Source organism: Ostreococcus lucimarinus, chromosome 9, assembly GCF_000092065.1.
Source record: "Ostreococcus lucimarinus CCE9901 chromosome 9, complete sequence".
Lineage (NCBI taxonomy): Eukaryota > Viridiplantae > Chlorophyta > Mamiellophyceae > Mamiellales > Bathycoccaceae > Ostreococcus > Ostreococcus sp. 'lucimarinus'.
Genome location: NC_009363.1, coordinates 83,556 through 104,447, shown reverse-complemented (window position 1 = coordinate 104,447; position 20,892 = coordinate 83,556). Strand labels below are relative to the sequence as shown.

General features: G+C 60.5%; 12 protein-coding genes across 12 annotated transcripts; 5 read left to right on the top strand and 7 right to left on the bottom strand.

The window, feature by feature from the left end:
- On the bottom strand, positions 1-921 carry CYN14 (Peptidyl-prolyl cis-trans isomerase, cyclophilin-type; the record flags this gene model as incomplete). Its single annotated transcript, XM_001419455.1, has 1 exon — positions 1-921. The coding sequence occupies one exon, from the start codon at positions 919-921 to the stop codon at positions 1-3; it is 921 nt and encodes a 306-aa protein (XP_001419492.1).
- Positions 922-2,227: 1,306 nt separating this feature from the next.
- On the top strand, positions 2,228-2,647 carry OSTLU_10568 (predicted protein; the record flags this gene model as incomplete). The annotated part of the gene is made up of 1 exon (XM_001419669.1): positions 2,228-2,647. A coding segment is annotated over one exon (420 nt), but the record flags the coding sequence as incomplete, so codon positions are not given.
- A 557-nt stretch (positions 2,648-3,204) lies between these two features.
- Positions 3,205-3,438, bottom strand: OSTLU_33365 (predicted protein; the record flags this gene model as incomplete). Its single annotated transcript, XM_001419454.1, has 1 exon — positions 3,205-3,438. One exon carries the CDS (start codon positions 3,436-3,438, stop codon positions 3,205-3,207), a length of 234 nt encoding a protein of 77 aa, XP_001419491.1.
- A 192-nt stretch (positions 3,439-3,630) lies between these two features.
- Positions 3,631-4,766, bottom strand: OSTLU_50546 (predicted protein; the record flags this gene model as incomplete). Its single annotated transcript, XM_001419453.1, has 1 exon — positions 3,631-4,766. Exon 1 carries the CDS (start codon positions 4,633-4,635, stop codon positions 3,631-3,633), a length of 1,005 nt encoding a protein of 334 aa, XP_001419490.1. The 5' UTR covers positions 4,636-4,766.
- Positions 4,767-6,319: 1,553 nt separating this feature from the next.
- Positions 6,320-7,206, bottom strand: OSTLU_33363 (predicted protein). The gene is made up of 2 exons (XM_001419452.1): positions 7,091-7,206; positions 6,320-6,981 (listed from the first exon to the last, which is right to left on the bottom strand). Exons 1-2 carry the CDS (start codon positions 7,197-7,199, stop codon positions 6,668-6,670), a joined length of 423 nt encoding a protein of 140 aa, XP_001419489.1. The 5' UTR covers positions 7,200-7,206; the 3' UTR covers positions 6,320-6,667.
- A 194-nt stretch (positions 7,207-7,400) lies between these two features.
- On the bottom strand, positions 7,401-8,753 carry OSTLU_16666 (predicted protein; the record flags this gene model as incomplete). Its single annotated transcript, XM_001419451.1, has 1 exon — positions 7,401-8,753. One exon carries the CDS (start codon positions 8,751-8,753, stop codon positions 7,401-7,403), a length of 1,353 nt encoding a protein of 450 aa, XP_001419488.1.
- A 932-nt stretch (positions 8,754-9,685) lies between these two features.
- Positions 9,686-11,037, top strand: OSTLU_50484 (predicted protein). The gene has a single exon (XM_001419668.1). The coding sequence runs from the start codon at positions 9,790-9,792 to the stop codon at positions 10,939-10,941; it is 1,152 nt and encodes a 383-aa protein (XP_001419705.1). The 5' UTR covers positions 9,686-9,789; the 3' UTR covers positions 10,942-11,037.
- A 627-nt stretch (positions 11,038-11,664) lies between these two features.
- OSTLU_34929 (predicted protein) lies at positions 11,665-11,958 on the bottom strand (the record flags this gene model as incomplete). Its single annotated transcript, XM_001419450.1, has 1 exon — positions 11,665-11,958. A coding segment is annotated over one exon (294 nt), but the record flags the coding sequence as incomplete, so codon positions are not given.
- Positions 11,959-12,055: 97 nt separating this feature from the next.
- Positions 12,056-15,374, top strand: OSTLU_16663 (predicted protein; the record flags this gene model as incomplete). Its single annotated transcript, XM_001419667.1, has 2 exons — positions 12,056-13,104; positions 13,277-15,374. The coding sequence occupies 2 exons, from the start codon at positions 12,056-12,058 to the stop codon at positions 15,372-15,374; spliced, it is 3,147 nt and encodes a 1,048-aa protein (XP_001419704.1).
- Positions 15,375-15,895: 521 nt separating this feature from the next.
- Positions 15,896-18,235, top strand: OSTLU_33358 (predicted protein; the record flags this gene model as incomplete). Its single annotated transcript, XM_001419666.1, has 1 exon — positions 15,896-18,235. The coding sequence occupies one exon, from the start codon at positions 15,896-15,898 to the stop codon at positions 18,233-18,235; it is 2,340 nt and encodes a 779-aa protein (XP_001419703.1).
- Positions 18,236-18,285: 50 nt separating this feature from the next.
- Positions 18,286-19,039, bottom strand: OSTLU_35127 (F-ATPase family transporter: protons (mitochondrial); the record flags this gene model as incomplete). Its single annotated transcript, XM_001419449.1, has 2 exons — positions 18,286-18,636; positions 18,878-19,039. 2 exons carry the CDS (start codon positions 19,037-19,039, stop codon positions 18,286-18,288), a joined length of 513 nt encoding a protein of 170 aa, XP_001419486.1.
- Positions 19,040-19,307: 268 nt separating this feature from the next.
- OSTLU_33356 (predicted protein) lies at positions 19,308-20,636 on the top strand (the record flags this gene model as incomplete). Its single annotated transcript, XM_001419665.1, has 1 exon — positions 19,308-20,636. The coding sequence occupies one exon, from the start codon at positions 19,308-19,310 to the stop codon at positions 20,634-20,636; it is 1,329 nt and encodes a 442-aa protein (XP_001419702.1).
- Between the last annotated feature and the right edge of the window lie 256 nt (positions 20,637-20,892).

Genomic DNA, 20,892 nt, shown 5'->3' with positions numbered 1-20,892 from the left:
TTAATCCTCCGAATCGCTCGAAGACGAACCGAGCATGGAGTCGAGCATGCCCGCGCCCGGCTTCTTCTTTGGCGCCTCTTTCAGCTTCTTTCCCAACGTCGAGCGCACGATTTCGTTCATCTCAGCCCCTTTCTGTGCCGATTCCGCGCGCAGACGCTTCAGCGTGTCGTGCTGAGACTCATTTCTAATCTTTTCCGCTTCAGCACGCGCCTTCGCCGCCGCCTCGGCGCGGCCTCGCGCCGCTACGCCGACGAGAGCCGAAACGTCCGCGCCGCCGCGCACGACGCCGCACGCCGTCACTCGAACCGGAGTCGGCACCTTCTCTCCCTTCTCGCGGTGCGTGAGCGCGCGCAAAATCTCTAAACCACTAATAACCCTCCCCACGACCTGCGCGGATTCGTCCAAAGACTCACACGCCGCCGTCGTCACGCAAAATTCCCCGCTCCTTCGATCCACGCCGACGACGCCCGCCGCCGCGTGCGTGAGCTCTCCCTCCACCTCGATCGTCGTTTTCACCCGTTTCCCCGAAACCCCGAAACTCACTCGCAACTCATCGTCCACCGTCGTCATCTCGCACGAATCTCGATACGACACCCCATCGCGATCGCCCTCCGTCGCCTCCAAGCGTTCCGCGAAGCGTCTCGCCGCGCGCGGCGCCGCCTCCTCCAACACCTCGATCACCACCGACCCTCGGTTTTCGCCCGCCACCTCGACGTCGACGAACGCCTTGACGTTCGACGCGTTCTTTCGCGCGACGTTCGCCAGCCTTTTCGCGCGTCTCGCGTCGTCCGGGTCGATCTCTAGTTCTGGATGCGCGCCCGTGCGCTTGAATGTTTCCATGCGCGATCGGCGCTCGGCCGCGCTCGGGCGCGCGCGATCGCGCCCGCGCTCGCCCTTCGCGAGCGGTTCGAACTTCGTCATCGATCGCCGCGCGTCGTTCGCGTCGCGCGCGCCGCGACGCGGGACGAAGTGACGTTCGGCGGTGGTTACATTATCGTGACGACGAGTGTTTACATTATCATGACGACGATGATTAAATGATGGCGACCGAAACAGACGACGAAAGACGACCGATCGCGCGCTCGCGAAACGCGCGCGCGAATTCAATTCACGGCGACGCCGCTCGCCGCCGCTCGCCGCCGCGCGCCGAGGCGAATCGTCGCCGCTCGCCGCTCGCCGACGCTCTTCCTCGCCGCCGCGTCCCCGCTCGCTGACGCCGGCGTCGCCGCCGCCTCGACCGTCTCCCTCGCGCGCGCGCGTCCTCGCGCCTTCCCTCGCGCTTCGCTCGCCCGCCGCGCGCTCGTCGTCGCCTCGCGTCGTCGTCGACTCCGCAGGCGCTCCGCCTCGCGCTGCGCCTCCGTCTGCGCCAACCGCCGCCTCGCGCTTCGCCGTCGCTCCCGCTCCCGCCGCGCCGCCGCCTTCAGGGCGGCCTTCGCCGCCGCCTCGCGCTCGACCTCCTCCCGCGTCGGCGCCGGCGTCGGCGATTTGCTCCGCGTCGCGAACGCGACGACGTCGAACGGATGTCGAATCGCGTCGCGAATCGTCGTCGTCGTCGCCGTCGCGCCGTTTGTCGTCGTCGTCCCGATCTCGAACCCGAACACGAAGTCGTCGAAATCGTCCATCGTGCGTTCGCGCGCGCGATCGACCGAAGCGCGCGTCGGTGACGCGGCGCGCGCGGCGCGCGATGGCGGGTGTTGTGGTGCGCGGCGCGCGACCATCTTTTTACACCCGAGTGTCGCGTTGATTGGCGTTTTGCGGCGCGCACTACGGGGCGTCCGTCTTTATCGTCTGCACCGCACATGCGCGAATCTTTAGGGTTTAGTGTCGGTCGGGGGTGTCGCGTCCATCGCGTGTGAAACTGTCAATGTATGTGGTCTAATCCCATATAAAAGTAGACACGTAGACTATATATACGAGGCGATGGACACGCCAGCGACGCGACGCGCGCCGCACACGACGACGGCGACGACGGGCGATGACGGCGGGCGCGATGACGCGCGCGACGACGACGCGCGCGACGACGACGCGCGCGCGCGAAGCGCGACGGGACGTGCGCGCGCGGGCGAAGGATAAAAAACGAAAGGCGGCGCGCGCGGCGAAACAGCGCGAGTTCGCGAGGGATCTGGCGACGACGACGCCGCGCGACGGCGCGGCAGGGGACGAGGACGAAGACGAAGCGGCGATCGGGTCGGGCGGGACGTCGGCGGCGCGACACGAGACGGCGGAGATGGTGTTTCACGCGCTGGACCTCGGGCTGTCGTATAAAAAGGCGACGGGGACGAAGCTGGTGGAGGGGAACGTGATGGTGCACGACGCGGCGAGGGCGCTGTTTCGAGCGCCGTTCGCGTGCGCGAGTCACGATGGGAACGATGTGTTCAATTATGGGAATCAAGCGGCGCTGGAGCTGTGGGAGATGGAGTGGGACGCGTTCGTGGGGATGTCGAGTAAAAAGTCGGCGGACGAGGCGGACGAGGCGACGCAAGCGGAAAGACGGGCGCTTTTGGATCGAGCGGCGAGCGATGGGGTGATCATGAACTATAGCGGCGTGCGCGTGAGCTCGAGAGGGGCGAAATTTAGGATTGAAGACGCCACGGTGTGGACGATGAAGGATGGCGACGGGAACAAGACGGGGCAGGCGGTGCGCTTCGATCGCGTCGTGCGTCTTCAGCCGGACGGTTCGGACGGCGAAGTTCGCGTCGTGAACGACGAAGGCCATTGGGTGACGCGAGTGGACGAGCCCACGGGCGAAGCTCCGGCGGTTGACGCGGCGAAAATCGAAGAATTATCCGCCGCGGTGGACGCGAAGGCGGCCGAGGTGCGAGCGCTCAAAGACGCGGGGCTCACGAACGCCGACGACGACGTCAAAGCCGCGGTTAAAGTCTTGCTCGACCTCAAATCGCAACTCTCAGCGCTCACCGATAACGCGTAGCCAGCGCCATTTAAGAGCACCCTTCGCCGGGAGACGACGTCTCGCGAGTCGTTCGCACAGCTTCGTACGTTGAAATACAAAATTGGTACACGCGCGCGCGTCGCGGTATCCCTCGCCGCGCGCGCGTCATCGTTCGCGTTTTACATCGTCCGTTCGATCCAGACGTTCGCGTTGGAGCACATATCATTCTCTGATCCGTTTCATCGCTCGCGAGCGTCCCGGTCGCCCAGTCCTCGTCAGCGCGCGCGCGATTCATTCCCCGAGCAGCCGCCGCCCTACTGTTCTTCCTCGCTCGACGCGCTCGTTCGCGGCGTGCACCGCTCATCCATCGATCGTCGTCGAATGAACTCTCCCAGATCGTTCTTCGAGTCACCGGTGTGATGTTCCGGGTTCATCATCTCATTGATGTACCCGGGGAGCGGCGCCGAGGGTTGGTGCTTGTGCTTCTTTCCGAACCAGAATCGCGCCCAGAAGCCGTGGGTGTGAAGTTTCTTGTCGTCTGCGGTCATCGGTGCGCGTTTGCTCGCGTAGGTCGGCGTCGTCGGGCGCGCGTGCGTGCGTCGTGCGTCGCGCTTCGTGAAATGGCGCGATGGGAATTATTGGAGTTGCCTAGTCAGCGCGGGGCGAGCGGACGACGCGCGCGGTGGATGCGTCGCACCGCGCCGAGTGAATGCCTAAAACGCGTTCGATTACACGAGGCGCTAGAGTAACGTGTCGGTTTCGATGGCGTTGAGCAAGTCTTGGCGGAATTTCGCGGTCCAGCGCCTGTCGCGATCCGCCGAGGCGTTGTGGGCGACCAAGGCGAGCTTTTGTTTTTTGGAAAACTCGGGATGGATTTGCATCCATTTCTCGACGTCTTTTTCTGGGACGTAGAAGGCGTTGATGTAGGTGCTGACGTAGCGCCAGTCGAAGGCAAGGGACTGGGACGGGGCGAGTTTCGCGAATTCGCCGCGCAGGGTTTCGACGTCGAGCGCCATGAGCGCTCTGCCGGCGTCGGTGCATTTTTTCACCTTGCTGAAACCATCGACGAGAGAGTCTTGGATCACACTCGCGGCGTGCTGCCACAGAACATCCAGAGCTTCAGGTGCGACGTCGGCGCAGGCGAGTTTGGTGGTGAACTGTAAGAGTTCGGCCTGGACGTCGTCCACCCACTTGTTGTGCCTCGACGGCGTCTCGCGAATGTTGTACTTGCCCACGAACGTAGAGTTCACCAACGCAAAGTTTGGATCGCCGTCTCCGATCGCTTCTGCGCAAAATTCAATGTTGAGCAATAATGAAGCAACGTTCTTGTACACGTGCTCGCGCAAATCGTCCACCGCAGCGACGGTGTGCGAGTAAAAGCGATCCGCCAGCGCGGCGTCTTTGAGCGGGAGCGAGCGTTTCACACGCGCCTTGATGCGCTTGAACTCATCGGCGACGCGCGAGAGCGACTCGAGCGCGATGCCGCGCTCCTTCAAACCGTACAAATTACCGCTGGACAAGATGTCTACGTCCCCTTGTCCCCGAATCGTAGGTCGAATCGCCATGGCGCCACCCGAGTTCCCGAGTCTAGACAACGTACCTCGCAGCCGCGGCGTCATGTCGTGCGATTCGGGAAGCAAAGCTTCCGTTCGCCCGAAAGCGTTAAAAGTTTTCACTAGTGCGAGCTCGAAGAGTTGACAGATACCGTTGAAAATCACCGGCACGCTCGGCCGCATTACTTGCATCAGCGCCGTGTACTCGACGATGCCCTGAAGAATGTACAACGAAGACGCCGTAATCTTCACGCCCACGCGATCAAGACCGGTTTTATCGCCATTCTGATTGCTGATCTCTTCATCAAACCCATCGTCGACGTCGTCCGTGGTGTTGGTGGTGGTCGTCGTCTCATGTGCGGCGACGACGTTTTGTGCGAGAATGTCTCGCGGCGAGTGATTTTCCTCCGCCGAGGAATTCCCAGACTCTGAAACGAATGGATTCGGCTGGTCGATGAACTTCATGAACGACTCAGAATTCAGGACTTGTTCCGAGGTAAAAGTCGTTATCACCGTCTCGCCTAAAGTTTTGCCCAGCCCATTCGCCGCTCGTCCGCGCTGCATGGCATTTTTCAAATCGTCTTGCACGCGCTTCACGGCATCTGTGGAGACTGGCACCCATCGCTCTGTCTCTAACATCGTCTTCGATGCGTCCATTCTAGCGCTATGCAGCGATTCAAAGTATCTATCACCGATCCTCTCCAGCTGCGCGCGCAAAACTCGAGACTCTTCGCCACAAAATGCCTCCGCGCATGTTATGAAGACGCGGCACAGATCGAAAACCTCGCGAAACGCCGCGTTACTGGGTGCGGCTGATGCTTGCAGTAAGGCTGCCAGACGCACGCTCGCCATCTCAACAACTGGTTTTCGGTTAATTTCTAACGCCGCAATCAATGCACTGCAGTTATTGATCGCCTCTGCATCCGAGCTATCAATCACCTCGCGCATCGCCGTCTCGCACCACGCCGTCATTCTATACGACGAAAGGAAAATTTCATGTAACGACTCGAGTGTCTTGCGTAGGCACGGTACGAACTGCATCGAAGACAATTGCGAACACAGTTGCTTGTAACCCATCCTACTCTTGCGCTTGGTGTCAGCCTCGTCCTGATTGTGCGAAAGCATGGCATGCAGTCGCAACATGCCTTCGGTTTGCATCTCCACCGCCTTGAGAAACGCGTCTTGAATCTTATCAGCCAAGTGCTTCACCTCTGGACCAAGCTTTGGGTACGTGTCGTAAAGGTTTGCAAACTTCTTAGCGTCAAATGTGCCACACAAATCAATCAAGACGTTATCAACGCAGGTGACGAGCTCCCATCGCAACGCGACGAAATCTTCTCGAAGCGTTAACGTACACGTCAACGCGTGCATGTCTTCTAAAATTTCCCACGCCTTGGAATACAGCGACATGGCATCCGCGTACTCAGAAACATCCAGACGCGCGCGTATCTTAGTTTCGCACGTTTGGCAAAACCTAATATTTTCTAGAATCTGCAACACGCCCATGATTGAACCCTTCGTCGTATGCGAGCCTTGCACTCGAAGCGCACTCTTCACGTCGGTCTCCACGCGCTGGAGCAAACGACGAGAGTTGCTCAGTAACACCCCTGACGACTGAAGTGCGTTGTAAATCTCTGCAATATTTTCTATCCCTTTCTCAAAGTCTTCCCCATGTGCCATAATCTCTCTATTCAACTCCGTCGACACGCGCTCGACGAGCTCGGACAGACGCTCTTCCTCTTTGCTCAAGTCCTCCACAGTGAAGTCCGCGCCGAGGCGGTTCAAAGACACTAAGACTGGATCAAACGAAGGCGCACTTGTGGATGGCTCATCAAAATATTCGCACTCGATGCCATCCACGAGAGAAACTCCACTCGACTCTTGTCGTTGCCGCGGCGAGGGTCGCTCCGGAGTCGCCGCCGCCGCATTCGATCGCTCCACAAGCACATCACGCGCGCGAGACGCCGGCGCCGGCGATTCTATAACGTTTAACATAGATAACCCGACATTCGACTCGTATCGATACGGCGATGGCGGTGGAGTCGTCGTCGCCGACTCTTCGCCGCCGTTGCGACTCGTCGTCGAAAACCGCGGCGCCGTCTGTCCACTCGGTGAATTCATCATCTCCTTCGCCCGATCCCGCATGCCCACCGCCTTAACGCTCGCCTTAGTCTTCATCTCTTTCATCTTATCCATGAACCCCATGATCCTCACCAGCGAGCGCTCACCGCTCGAACAGACTCAGCGCGTCCTCCGTAAACGCCCTGAACTCTGGATCCTCCCTCGCCTTCGCCAGCGCCTTCTCACCGTCCTTCGCCGCGTCGATCGCTCGTATTATCTCTCGCAATCGCTCGCTTCGCAGCTTTTCTCGCACGCTCGCGTCGTCGGCGACGCGTTGCAGATCCTCGCGACGCGCCCGCGTCCCGAGTTCGTCTTCGGAATCTTCCTCGAACGCGCGAGACGGCTGTTCCCTCGTCTCGTTCGCGCGTTCCGCGACCGCGGGCGCGGTCGACGCGCGCACCGGTTCGCACGTCGTCTCTATCGCGCGCGCGCGTCGTTCATCGTCAGTCTGAAAGCGCGCCGTCGTCGTTTTAAGTCGCATTCGTCGCGCGCAATCGGTCGACGCGAACGCGCGTCGCGGGCGCACCCCTGTGCGATTTGTAGCACGCGACCGAGCAATAGGGCGAACGACACGTCGGACACTTGTACGATGAGGTCTCCGCGGCGCACGCGACGCAGGGCGCGGCGGATGGCATGCGAGAGTGTGCGGAACGCCGAGGCGTGGGCAAAACATAAACATTTGGAAGACATAAACATTTGGACGCGAGCGCGCCGAGGCGACAAACACGCGGGCAAAACATAAACATTTGGACGCGAGCGCGCCGAGGCGAAGGACGACGACGTCGCGAGCGCCGCGATTCCGCGATGTCGGATGTGATTTTGGCCGGTATCGAGCGTCACAACGCGAAGGCGTCGACGACGAGCGCGGGTCTGCTCGCCGGCGCGGTGGCGGTGCGAGGATTCAAGTAGTCGCGACACACGACGAATAACGTCGAACGCGCGGGAGGCGAAGCGGCGACGACGCAGGGAACGGCGACGCGCGCGCACGCGGCGAGCGAAGAGCCGAAGGCGACGGCGAAGAGCGATGAACGCTCGTCCACGATGAAGGCGCGGTCGTCGACGGCGGCGAGAACGCGGACGTCTCGCGCGCTCGCGAAGGATGATATCGGCCCGCCCGTCGCGTATAAAGCGATGGTGGTGAACGCGGCGCGTCCGCGAGAGACGACGTCGCGACCTCTGACGACGATGAGAAATTGACGAAGCGACGCGACGCGCATGAAGTCTCGAGAGATCGAGTACAACGCGTCGGTCGTCGCGCCGAAACACGCCGAGCGTACGCTGACGCCGGCGGTGGACCAGGGCGAGTAGAACGGGTCTCGCCTGCATCGCGCGTGGTCGACGGGCATGACGACGAGCGTCGTCGACCCGACGCGCGCGGCGCCATCAACGACCACAACCGGCGCCACGATCGTCGATGATTCATGCTGTTTATCGACCTCGACGGTGAGATTCAGCGTCGGCGTCGGTAACGCTTGCGAAACCGTCGACCCGCCGCGCGCGGCGCCGGAGCTCGCGCGCCGAGCGAAAAACGCCGGCCATTCCAATCGCGACCACTCACCGAGGGCGTCCTCGCCGGTCGCGTTCAAACGCGACGGCCAAAACGCGACGCGAAACGAAATCGAGAGCAAATCTCCGAAATCTCCGAACCCGCCGCCGTAGCGCACATCGTCAAAGAGCGGCACTAAATTCACCGCGCCCTCGTCGTATCCCGCGTCGCCGAACGCCGTCCTCATCGCCTCGAACGTCTCGCGCGAGTGCGTCGCCACGAAGATCAACACATCACCGTCGCGCTTCGCGTTCGCGTTATTGATCGAATGTCCCGCCTGCGCCGACACCACGCGCGCGCCCCGCCTGTACACGTACGGCGCGAAGGAGAAATACCTCGCCTCGGGCGGCGCTCTCAGCGCGACGCACAGCGCGTCCTCCCCGCCCAACCGAAACCCCGACGCGCCGTTCCCGTCGAACACGCGCGCGTAAATCATTCCCGGGTTCCCTTTCCCATCGCTGTCCACGCCCGCGCCGCTCGCGTCGATCGCTCGCCGCTCGGCGTCCACGTCGTGCGTGAACGCCAGCCTCGCGCCCTCCTCCGTCGCGAACGCCCGTTCGTCGATCGCCCTCATCACCGCGTCCGTCTCCAGCGCCCTCGCGCGCGTCGCCGTCGCCGTCGCCATCGCCATCGCCATCGCCATCGCCGTCGCCGCGCGCGCGCGTCGTCGTCGTCGCATCGTCGCGTCGTCGCGAGGACGCGAGGACGCGAAGGAGGGACAGCTCGCTCGCGCGATCTCGTCGAACGACCTCGAGCCCTCGAAAGTAGCGATCGCAGCGCGCGTCGTCGCGCACTGCGGCCGCGCGTCAGCCTCGGCGACGCGAACCGTCGCGCGCGACGGCGCGATCGACGGATCGACCCACTTCGCGCGATCGATCGCGAACCTCGCGTCGTCGATCGATCGCGATTTTTCCATCGACGCGTCGATCGAGCCATATGCGTATGCGCAAACAGTGCGGACGCGGATTCGCCCGACGGCGCGCGCGCGCCGCACCGCGGCTTTGGATTAGTCGACGTTATCCGCGCACGACGACGCGCGCGACGACGCGCGGGCGACTCGACCGCGCGCGCTCGACGGCGGAGACGCGTCGGCGGACGCCCGCGGCGCGATGGGCGGGACGACGCGGCGCGCGCGCGCGGGAGGCGCGATTCGAGACGACGCGAGAGCGATTCGAGACGGCGGACGCGCGACGCGATCGACGACGGCGACGCGAAGCGCGACGACGGGGACGTCGGGGTGCGAGGTGACGATGGGGGGAGATCTCGGGAAGCGCGCGAGCGCGCGGCGGAGGGCGAAGACGGCGAACGCGATGGGAGAGGGGGGGAAGACGATGGAGACGCGGGACGACGCGGGACGCGAGGAAAAGGCGCCGACGACGAAGGGAGGGAAACGGAAGCGATCGGGGACGACGACGACGCGAGGGATGAGCTCGAGACGATCGTCGAAGTCGTCGTCGGGGGCGTCGACGTCGAGCGAGGGCGGGGAGGGGGGCGCGGTGCAGGTGTTGTTTGAGGGACGGGAGGCGTCGGAGATAAGGCGACGTCGGGGGGGGGCGACGGTGTCGAGCGACGCGATGACGGGGACGCCGTACGGAGATACGCCGCCCGCGGTGGCGACGATCGATGCACGCTCGAAACGCACCAAGCTGACCCGGTTTTACATCGAGGGAAACGTGGAGATGGAAAAGAAGACGACGCGGGCGAGAGCGGGACGAGCGAACGACGCCGATGGGCACCTGCGATACGCGCTCGGGGACGCGCTGACGAATGAGTACAAGATCATCTCTTTGCTCGGCGAGGGGACTTTCGGTAGGGTTTTGGAATGCTGGGACGCGATATCCGAGCGACGCTGCGCGATCAAGGTGATTCGAAACGTACAAAAGTATCGCGACGCGGCGATGGTGGAAATCGAAGTCTTGAAGACGCTCGCCGAGGGCGACGCGTCGCGGAGGGATGGCGAACGGTTCAATTGCATCGCGCTCAGGCGGGCGTTCGATTATCAAGGACACGTGTGCATGGTGTTTGATAAGTGCGGACCGAGTCTGTATGACTTTTTGCGATCGAATCGATACAAGCCATTTCATCCGAAGACGGTGCAGAGCTTTTGCGAGCAGACGCTCGTAGCGGTGCGATACTTGCACACGCTCGGACTCGTGCACACGGACTTGAAGCCCGAGAATATTCTCTTGATGTCGAGTTCGTACCTCGAAAACGCCACGTATCGCGTCCCAGTCGATCATACGATTCGCTTGATTGATTTTGGGAGCACGACGTTTGTCGAACGGCATCACAGCGCCGTAGTATCGACGCGACACTACCGCGCCCCTGAAATCATTCTTGGCCTCGGTTGGTCGTATCCGTGCGACATGTGGTCCATCGGATGCATAATGATCGAGCTTCTCACGGGTGAAGCGTTATTTCAAACCCACGATAACCTCGAGCACTTGGCCATGATGCAACACGCCCTCGAAAGCGCCATCCCCGTCGCCGTCGCGAGACGCGCGCCCAAGGACAAGCACAGCGAGTTTTTCACGACCAACGGATCGTTGAATTGGCCAAATGATCAAACTGACAACGAGTCGTACGCCGCGCTCGGGAAAACGGGCATCGTTCGAAACTTGATCGACAAGCAGCTCGCGGGCGAGGCGCGAGAGTTGTTTTACGATTTGATTAGTCGCTTGCTCAATTTCGACCCCAAGCGACGCTTGACGTCGAATCAGGCGGTGGCTCACCCATTCTTTTCAGTCAATCTCGATCAGATGGATTGGAAGATCAACACGCGCAACGGTAGTCAACTACGACCGAAGAGTCTGGAGAAGTCGCGCTCGTGAGGGCTCGCGCCCCACCAAAGCACGCACACACGCACGCACGCACGCACGCACGCACAGCTCGCAGCATAATTGCGCAGCACATACGGCTAGAATCTTTCCTTGTTTCATATCCAGCGCTAGTGAAGATTCATATTTCTTAATCAACATGATTGTACACACGCGGTCGCTAGAGCTAGTCGCGCCCAGTCTTTATTAGTCGTAATCGTCCTCGTCTTCGCCCACGTCTGGCGCCGCCGCCGCGAGCGATCCACCAGCGAACGGAACATCAAGCGAGCCTAAATTACCGACGGGCTCCTCCTTCACCTTTGCGCTGGGATTCACTGGCGCCTCCTCGTCTTCTTCGTCTTCGTCGACGAAATCGTCCACGTACTTCTTCGGAGTCGCGCGAGACGACCTCGCGCGCGTCGGCTTCTCCCTCGGCTCCACGGGCGCATCGGCATCAAATTCTTCATCAGTTTCACTCATTTCATCCACGAACTCCTCGTCATCGTCGTCGATGAAATCCTCCTCCTTCTTAACCTTCTTCGCTCGTCCTTTGGCTTTCGGCTTCGCCTTGGTTTTCGCCTTTGATTTCCGCTTCGCGGACGCCGTCTCATCCTCTCCATCATCCGCATCCAACGACCCACCGCCGAAATCCAAGTCCCCCAAGCTTCCCTGCGCTTCCTTTTTCCCTCGTTTCTTCCCTTTCCCCCCCACCGCCGCCTTGAGTTCCGCCTCCACCGCGCGCAGATCCGGCGGCGGTCCCAAATCCTTCGCCTTCTCCACGATGTCGCTCAAAAAATCGAACGCCTCGGGCACCATCGCCACCGCGCCCTTCAGGTGACTCCCGTTCACCGTCTTGCTCCCGTGCAGCACCGCGACGTCGTTCGCCGTCGTCACGAGCTGCTTGACGAATAATTCCAACGCCTTGCCCATGACGATCGGCGCCGGGCCGGCGATCTTTCCCACGTCCTCGTCCTTTTGCATCACGCGCTTGATGCGCGCGGCGAGGAGATTCGTCTTTCCCTTGGGCGGCATCGCGCGCGACGGGCGCGCGACGCGACGCCGCGCGGTGCGTCGCGAATTGATGTAAAGGATCGACGAAACCGCGACGAAACCGCGCACGCCGGCGCGCATGTCGGCGCTGTCGAGCGTCGCGCGCGCGCGCGCGTCGGGAACGACGGTGCGCACGCGCCGTCGCTCGCGGCGCGCGCGCGGGACGCGAAGGGCGACGAACGAGGACGACGCGGACGCTGGGTTCGACGTGGAAATCGCGGAAAAACCGACGCACTGGCGCGTCGTCGATGGCTTCGTGAGCGATTTCGCGAACGATTTGCGCGCCGTGTACGATGGACGCACGCGCGATCCGCTGCGCGTGGATCCGGAGCGGTTCGTGTGGGATTACTGGCACGTGCCGAATCAGTACACGCTGCTGCGAACGCCCGCGGAGGACTATTTCGGCGCCGAGCGGTACGGCGAGTTGGAAAAGGCGCTGTTGGAGTACGGACGGAGAGAGTTGGGATGCTCGGCGATCACGCCGGTGTGGATGTCGTGTTACGTGCACGGGATGCGGCAAGAGTTGCACGCCGATGTGCCGCACGGACCGTGGGCCTTCGTGCTCAGTTTGACAAAGAACGACGCGGAGGATGGGTCGTACGGCGCACATTTTAGGGGCGGTGAAACGCAAATAATGCGCCCCGAGCGATTGAATTATTGGAAGAATTTTGACGCCGGCGAGGTCGTCGAGCGGTCGCAAATCATGGAGACCATCGCGCCGACGTTTGGGCGTCTCGTGGCGTTCGACCCGCGCCTACCGCACGGCGTCACTGAAGTTTTCGGGACTCAAGATCCGAGGCACGGAAGGTTGGTACTACACGGATGGTTTAAAGACCCCGAACCGTCGTTTTCTGGCGCATTGACGGAGGAGGACGCGTCGCCGACGCTCGAGGGCGCGCTCGGGGAACTGTACGGACGTCTCGTCGAGCTTCCCCGAGCGAGCGGCATGGTTTGCGCCGCGCTCACCGTAGCTCCAGATGGTGCGGTGACCAATCTACGATGGACGTGCGATACCCTGACGCCGATTCCTTTGCCCGAGCTCCCGAGTGAGACGGACATTCGCGACGCCATCATGCTCGACATCGCGAGCGCGCTGTTGGAGTTGAAATTTCCGGCTCGCGATGCCGAGTCCGTCATCACCTTACCGTTTTGTTTCGAATGAGCGTCACAGACGCACTTTTTTCACGATCGCACGTAGATTTTAGGCGATAGTTTTGTATCACAAACGTAGAGTAGCCACTCGCCGCCGAGCGTCCAACCGCCGAGGCACAGCGCGCCTCCCGCGCCGACTCCATGACAGCACAGAAATGACCCCGACCGCGTCCGACGGCGCCGACGATGATATTGTCGACGTGCACGCCTTCAAAACCCCTCGCGGAGTCGTGCGCGTGCGCACGCGGCGTCCGAAACTCTTTCCAGAAGACACTTCAACCGCCGAGTGCGACGAGACTGGACGCGTCGCCTGGCGCGCTCTCCCAGCGCTCTGCGCGTATTTAGCCAGCGACGAAGGATACTCGATCGTGGTCGAGCGCTCGCGCGTGCTCGAGCTCGGCGCGGGGCTGGGGACGCCTGGGATGCTGTGCTGGCTGAGCGGCGCCGCGCGCGAGACGACGCTGACGGACGGAAACGCCGACGTCGCGAGCGATCTACGGCGATCGATCGAGATGAATCGAAACTTTGTAGATGACAATGTATTGACGTCGCTCGGGAGCGCGACGGCGGGGACGCTGGAGTGGGGGCGAGGGGACGCAGATGATTTCGCGAGAAAAACGTTTCCACTCGTCGTCGCGAGCGACGTGGTGTACAGCGAGGCATCGGCGCGCGATGTGTTAGACGTCGTGCACACAAAGCTCGAGCGTGATAATGGGATGCTTTTACTCGCGTACGTGTCGCGTTGGGCGCACGTGGATCGGGCGCTGTACGAGGCAATCGTAGCCGGTGGGTGGACCGCAACGCTGATTCCCGTGGCGGATTTCGACGAGCTCGCTCGCAAAGAATCGTTGGAAGGTCGACCTTGTTTGTTCGAAATCACACGCGGTGGGTGCGGCGCGCGCGGGCAAATTCGAGCAAGAATGCCGAAACGCGCTCGTGAGTGGTTTGATGCTGAATTAAACGTGCTCAAGATCACACCCGCGGACGCGTTTACGGAGCGCTTTGCTGATGACTTGTGTTCAACACTCGAGACGCACGGAGGCGCGATCGAGAGTCTGGAGATTAACGCGAAAGGGCCGTTTAGAATACATCAAGACACGCTTCGTTGTTTGCTCGACGTGTTTGCGAAACACGCGTCACGAGTGAAGCTAATTAGGTTGAAGTTGTGCGAAACTTGGCTCGATGTCGACGGATGGCGCGCCTTGGGAGATTTTCTCTGCGAATCGGACGTGCGCGATTTGGAGATTATCGGTGAGGATGTCGACGAGGAAATTTTGCACGCGATGACGAATTCGAGTGGAAACGTTGCAAACTCGTGGGTCAGTCGATTGAAGAGCTTAAAGTTCAGCCGTTGCGACCGATTGAACGCTCAAGCCATTGTCGCGCTTCGACAGTCGTGGTTTCCTCCGCCCGCTCTCGCACGCGAGTTGGAATGTTTCGAAGTAAGCTTCTGCCCAATCGGCGACGAAGGCATAAAATCAATCTGTGACATCGAATTTGTTGGCTTGCGCGAGCTTCGTCTGGCGAACGTTGGCGTGTCCGCGATTGGCGGCGCCGACGTCGCTTCAAGACTCGTGGCGCGGTGCGAACAATTACGAAACCTCGATCTGAGCGGCAACGATTGTTTTGACGCCAACGGCGCGGCCGAGCTTTCTACATATCTCGAAACCATAGGGAAATCACTCGTGATCTTGGATCTGAGTGGTTGTTCTCTAGGAGATAACGGATTGATTTGGTTGTGCGAAGCGCCTCGAGGGCTGAAAACGCTGCGTCGCCTCGAGACTCTTCGTCTTGGTTCGAACGGAATCGGCGACTCGGCGATGCCAGCGCTGGCCAATCTCTTCCAAAATGGTCACTTTCCTATGCTAAAGTGTTGCGATCTGTCCATGAACGTCATCTCATGGCGCGGCACGTACGATTTTACCGAAGCCTTCGACGTCGCCGCCGCCGCCGCCGGCGCGTCGCCTACTCCCCTCGAGATCCTCAGCCTCCGCGGAAACCACATCGGCGATGACGGCATCGACGCCATCACCGATATTCTCCCCAATCTCCCTCACTTGCACACGCTCGACGTCTCCGACTGTGACCTCACCGCCGTCGCCGTCCGCCGTCTCGCGGAATCGTCCTCGTCTCGCACGTTCGCCGCGACGCTCTCCCGCAATCCCGGCATCGACCGAACCGCCGTGGCCGCTCTCGCGCGCGAATTCGATGATTTAGCTTTTGCTCGCGGACTAGATGGATTTTAACCTTTGAAACCCGTTTCGTGCGCACGAGTCGTCGCGTCTGGCGCGCTCGCGCAACAACCCGGGCACCTCCTTTCTTTTCACGGCGATATTAATCGTCAAACCCCCACAACGCCGCGCGATGAGTTTGGACGCAGACGACGCGGACGACGACGAAACAGCGAGCTTAGATGAAGGAGATACCTCGCTTGGTGATTATGACGAGGACGCGTTCGTCGAGGCGCGTGCGGCGCGCGTCGGCGTCCCACGCTTTCGTCTCGCGCGGGTGCTATATTAGGAAGCTCTCGGCGAGTCTGCGAACCGTCGAGACGATGCGATCGACGCACTGACCGCGGCCGTGACGTCGCGCGCGCGCACAGGCGATATCAAAATTACCGCGCGACGACGCGCGCGCGGTCAAGGTGCGAGAAGAGTGCGATAAGGTGAGGGCCGCGCTCGCGGACGCCGCGGAGCGCGAGCGAGCGTTGACGGCAAAGTGCGCGACGCTCGCGGAGGAGTGTCGCGGACAGGCGAGGAAAATGATGATGACGCTGGATTTGTCGCGGGAAGATCAATCAACCATCGATGCGCTCAAAGAAGAGTTAGAGAAGGCGTGGGCGATGGTGGATGAATCGCACGAGAGCGAGTTGGCGAGTAAGCGCGAGGCGAGCGAATTGAAGATGGAAATTGAACGGCTGACACGAGATGAAGACAAGCTAGGGGGTTGCGAAACGACGACCAGTGATGGGTTGTTTATGGAGCGCGCGAGTGCGCGAAGGGCGAACTCGCGCGAGATTGAATCGTTACTGAGCGCCAAGGAGAGTCTCACCGCCGAACGAGATGAATTACTCGAGCAAACCATCAGGCTCAGGGAGGATATCGATAAGCTATCGGAGCGAACGAGAAAGGCTGAATCGACGAAATTAGATTTAGACGTAGAATTACAAAATGCACGTGATCTGTCGCACGCGAGTGCGATGGAGGTGGAGCGGCAAAAGCGCACGAAGGAACGTCTCGAGCGCGAGATGCGCGAGGTACAGGAACGCTCTGAAGAACGCGACATTGAGATCAGAGAGTATAAAGCGAGGATAACAAAGGCTGACGAAATGATTATCAAGCTAGAAAAAGATACTTGTTTGCAAGAGCGACGGACAGAGGCGGCTCAGAAAGAGTTGAACGTGTTAGCGAGCAAATCTGACAAGCTTCATCGCGAACTTGACGAAGCTCGCGCGAGTAATAAGAGTGCTGAGGATGCAAACACGGCCAAGATGCACGAAATTCGAGCGTTGAACGATGAAATCAAAACGCTCGAGCGTGAAAAGGAGAGTACTTTAAAAAAGTCCACTCAACTAGAGTCTAAACTCCGCGCGGCGGAGCAAACGAAATTGAACGCAGACGACGCAAAGAATGCGCTCAAGCGCGAGATTCAATTACTCAAACAACGTCTCGAGCAACAAAAAAGAGACTTAGATAACGAGCAAAGGCGAAAAGAAGATCTTATGCGCGAGCGCGATGTCCTTCTGAAGACGACTACGCAGGCGCAGAACGCCACAAGTCGGCAACAAGATTTGCTGCGTATTCATGAGGCGCAGCGTCAAACACTCGAAAACGAAATCAAGAGTTACAAACGCGAACAAGTTAAGCAAGAGATGCAGATAAAAAGTCTCGATCAAGAACGTGCAAAGTTATTGGCGGACATCGCGGCGGCGGTGCGTCGTCAGGAAAAGTTGGAGGATGACGTTCATGATCGACAGTCTCAAATCGTTGATTTACGGCAAGAATTACAAGATGCAGAAAGCAAAATTAAGCAAGCCGAGCACGCGTACGACGTCGTGTGCGCGGAACGCAATCAACAATCAAAGTCTCTCGTCGAGGCCCAGTCACAAATTGCGGAGATCAAACGCGATTTCAAGGCCAAGACTGTGGCGATGGAAGGTTTGCACGAGGAACTTAGAATGAAGGACGCCGTCATCGCGGGCGAGCGTTTCGAGCATCGCAAGTTGGACAAAGAACACGATGCTCTACGACGACAGAATGATAAGCTAAACTCGACGCTTCGCGAGACGCAAGAGTCTCTGAAGCATACGAGTGATGAATCGAAGACGCTACGCTCATCTGTGGCGTCGTTGCGAGAAAGTCGCGAGGCGCATCGCAAGCAGCTCGATGTCATCAAGCGTGATCGTGACGTTCTCAACGCACAACTTGTGCAGCGGAATCAAGAATGCGCGCTACTTTACGAGAAAGTCAAGGTTCAGCAGAAAATTTTGAATCAAGGCCAAGCCGAGTATCGTGAGCGCGTTCGCGAGATTAAAACGTTGAAGCTCAGATTGGCGTCGCACGCGCAAGAACTCACGTCCCTGCGAGAAGCGGCGGCAAGCATCGATGCGTTGAAGCACGAAGTCCAAACGCTTGGTCGCGAACTTCTCCACGAACGCACAAAAGTTAAGGCACTCAGCGAGGAACTCGAGAATCCGATGAATGTCCATCGTTGGCGACAGCTCAAAGGCAGCGATCCGACTATGTACGAGTTGATTCAGAAAGTTCAAATGTTGCAGCGCAAACTGATCACGAAAACGGAAGAAGTGACGACGAAAGACATTCTGATTAGCGAGAAAACAAAAGTACTCGCCGAACTTCGCGTGGTGTTGTCCCGTCAACCCGGACCTCGAGCGTTTGAGGAGCTACGAGAGACGCACGCGCACATCAAGGAAAAGTCGCGTCAAATCAAAGGCTTGCGAAGCGAGCTAAAGATGTTCATCGCGCACAAGGACGCGTACACGCACGAACTAACGATGTTGCACGACGAGTTGGCGTTGTTGCGGAAGAAAAAGAGCGGTGTAAACGGTGCCGACCGTTCCATCGTCATCGCGAGCGCCGCCGGCTGAGCCGAATCCGTTCAACGTACATTTTTAACGATATTCCTTTACACTTCTCTCTACTTGGCGTCGAGCGCAGCCACCATGGCGTTGCACACATCGATACCGATTTGCGCGTTCGCCTTTTCGAAATCATCCTTCGCGTTCGTAAATTTCGCCTGATGCTCGGCCAACCCTTTCCTCACCGCGTCCCCGTCGAGTTGCTCCACCGGCACCGCCTCGATGGCGCAAATATCCGCCGTCGAATCCGCGTGCACGAACGCGAATCCACTGCTGACGAAGTATTTCTTCACGTCTTTATCGTTCAAATGCACGCTCACCACCCCCGGTCGCAGCTGCGAAACCGTCGGCACGTGTCCCGGTAAGATTCCAAAGTCCCCCGTCGTCGCCGGCACGAGCACCATGTCCACCTGCGCGCGCGCGACGCTCGTCGTTCCGTCAGTCATCGCTCCGAGATCCCGCGTCATCGCTCGCCGCGCGCCACCATCCCACCATCGCGCGATCGTTCCGCGCGCGCCGCGTCCGACCCGCGCCTCGTCGCGCGTTCGCGCGCGTCTCCTTCGCGTTCGGGTCAAACCCACGCCTTCCACTCGTTGGCCGCAACCCCATCGGGCGATCACCGTCCCATCGCGTCTCGCATCGCTCGCGCACCTCCTCCTCGTCGTGCGCCACCTCGTGCGGGAGGTAGAAATTCAGCTTCAACTTATCCGCCGTTCCCTTGGCGCTCTCCTCGACCGGCGCGCTCGCGAACGTCGTGGGCGTGCTCGGACGGTCCATCGTCGGGCTCGTCTTCGCGACGTCAAACTTTTCCATGAACGCGTCGATCGACGCCTGCGACGCCGCGGTGTTCGCGCGGGCGGCGGTGCGGGCGAAGAGAGTTTTCGCGCATCGTCGCGCGTGGCGCAGCGCGACGGTGGTGGACATGGCGCGCGCGCGTGTGCGGGCGCGCGCGCCGGCCGAACCGCGCGTCCGCATTCGCGTCGCGCGCGTGTTCGCGATATACATACATAGAGGGTTTAGATTATTATATATATGGTTTGGGTTTTATCGCATCGTCGGCATTCGACGACGCGCGCGCTGCATGCCGTCGTTCGCCGGCGTCGGCGCCGGAGACGTCGGCGACGCCGCCACCGCGTTTCTCACCGCGTTGGACACGTCGCTCGCGCGCGCGTGGCGCGAAGAGGACCGACAATGGCGGAAAGAAGAGCGACAGTGGCGACGCGAAGATTTGGAATTTCGCGTCGAAGAGCGCGACTGGTGGGAGCTCGAGCACGTCCACAGGGACGAGCAGCGGAAGTGGCGACGACAAGACGTCGAGCAGCGCGTGCTGGAGAACGCGCGATGGGTGTGGAATCGGTACGCGGAGAAGAATAGACGGGACGTGGAGGAGAAGGGCGAACAACTGCGAACGACGTCGAACCTGAGCGCGTTGATCAGTGGATTCGCGGTCGTGGCGCTGGTGGAATTGCAGTTCAGCGATCCGACGGTGAAGGCGTTTCAGAGCGAGGCGTTGATCGCGGCGTACGCGGGAGCCACGGCGGTGACGGTGGCGTTGATGTTGAACGCCATGGTGCTGTGTTCGTTCATGTTGAGTAATATTTTGAGGAATGGGAAGTCGTACGTCAGCGAGGACGAGGAGGCGGAGTTTTTATACGCGTGTCGTAAATTTGCGCTGTCGTACGCGCCGGGAGACACGCCGCCGCAGCCGCAGAGGTCGTTCGAGAGGTATTGGGAGACGCGATGCGAGGCGGATTGGCGAAAAGCGTTTCGGATGTTCACGTACGGGGTGCCGATGTTTCTCACCACGCTCACGTTGAGCGCGTGGTTGAAGTTTTGGTACTCCACGGTGACGTGTTCCATCGTCACCGGCGTCGCGGCTGTCGCGATCGGATTGTGGTGGCGGACGCAGAGCGCGTGGGGCTGGCACTTGATGAAACGCAGCGAGCAACAATTTAGCAAGTCTAGATATTTCCCACCCGAGGGCTTACCCTTCGATTGGCACGCGCGTCCGAGGAAGAAGCCCACCGACTCTGATCTGGGCTCTATGCGCAACAATTCGGGCGCGTCCGACGAAGACTTCTTCGCGGCTTCGCCCAGCGTCTCGAGAAGCGAATCGCTGTCTCGCGCCGAGCCGCCGAGCGACGCATCGGCCGCGCGCGTCGACGCGTCGACGATCGCGCACCACAACGGCACGACGACAAAGCAGAACGCCTCCGGCGCCAAGCGCGACCCGTACGCTGGATTGAAGATTGACACGCGTCTCCGCGCCGTCGCCGTCGAAGCCGTCTCCGACCGCGAGCGCGAATTCCTCCGCGATTCCAGCCCGCGCGCGATCGAGACGACGAAGAGGGAGTACGAAAAGGTCGGTCTCAAATCCAAGCTCGTGGATCAGCGCGCGGGCGCGTCGTAGCGCGCGTCGCGCGATGCGATAGACGCAGACCCTCGCGCGTCGCAAACGCTCAGTCATTTCCTCGCCAATTCACGCAAACTCTCGCCGATTTTTCCCGTTGAGTCGACGAACCGACATCGATCGCGCGCGCCGCACTCCACGACGCGCCCCGAGCCGCGCGCGCGCGACGCGCGGCGAGGGCGCCGGTAAAAATGCCCTCCGTCTCGACGTTCCGTCGCGCGTCCCCGCGCGGCGACGACGACGACGCGCGAAGCGC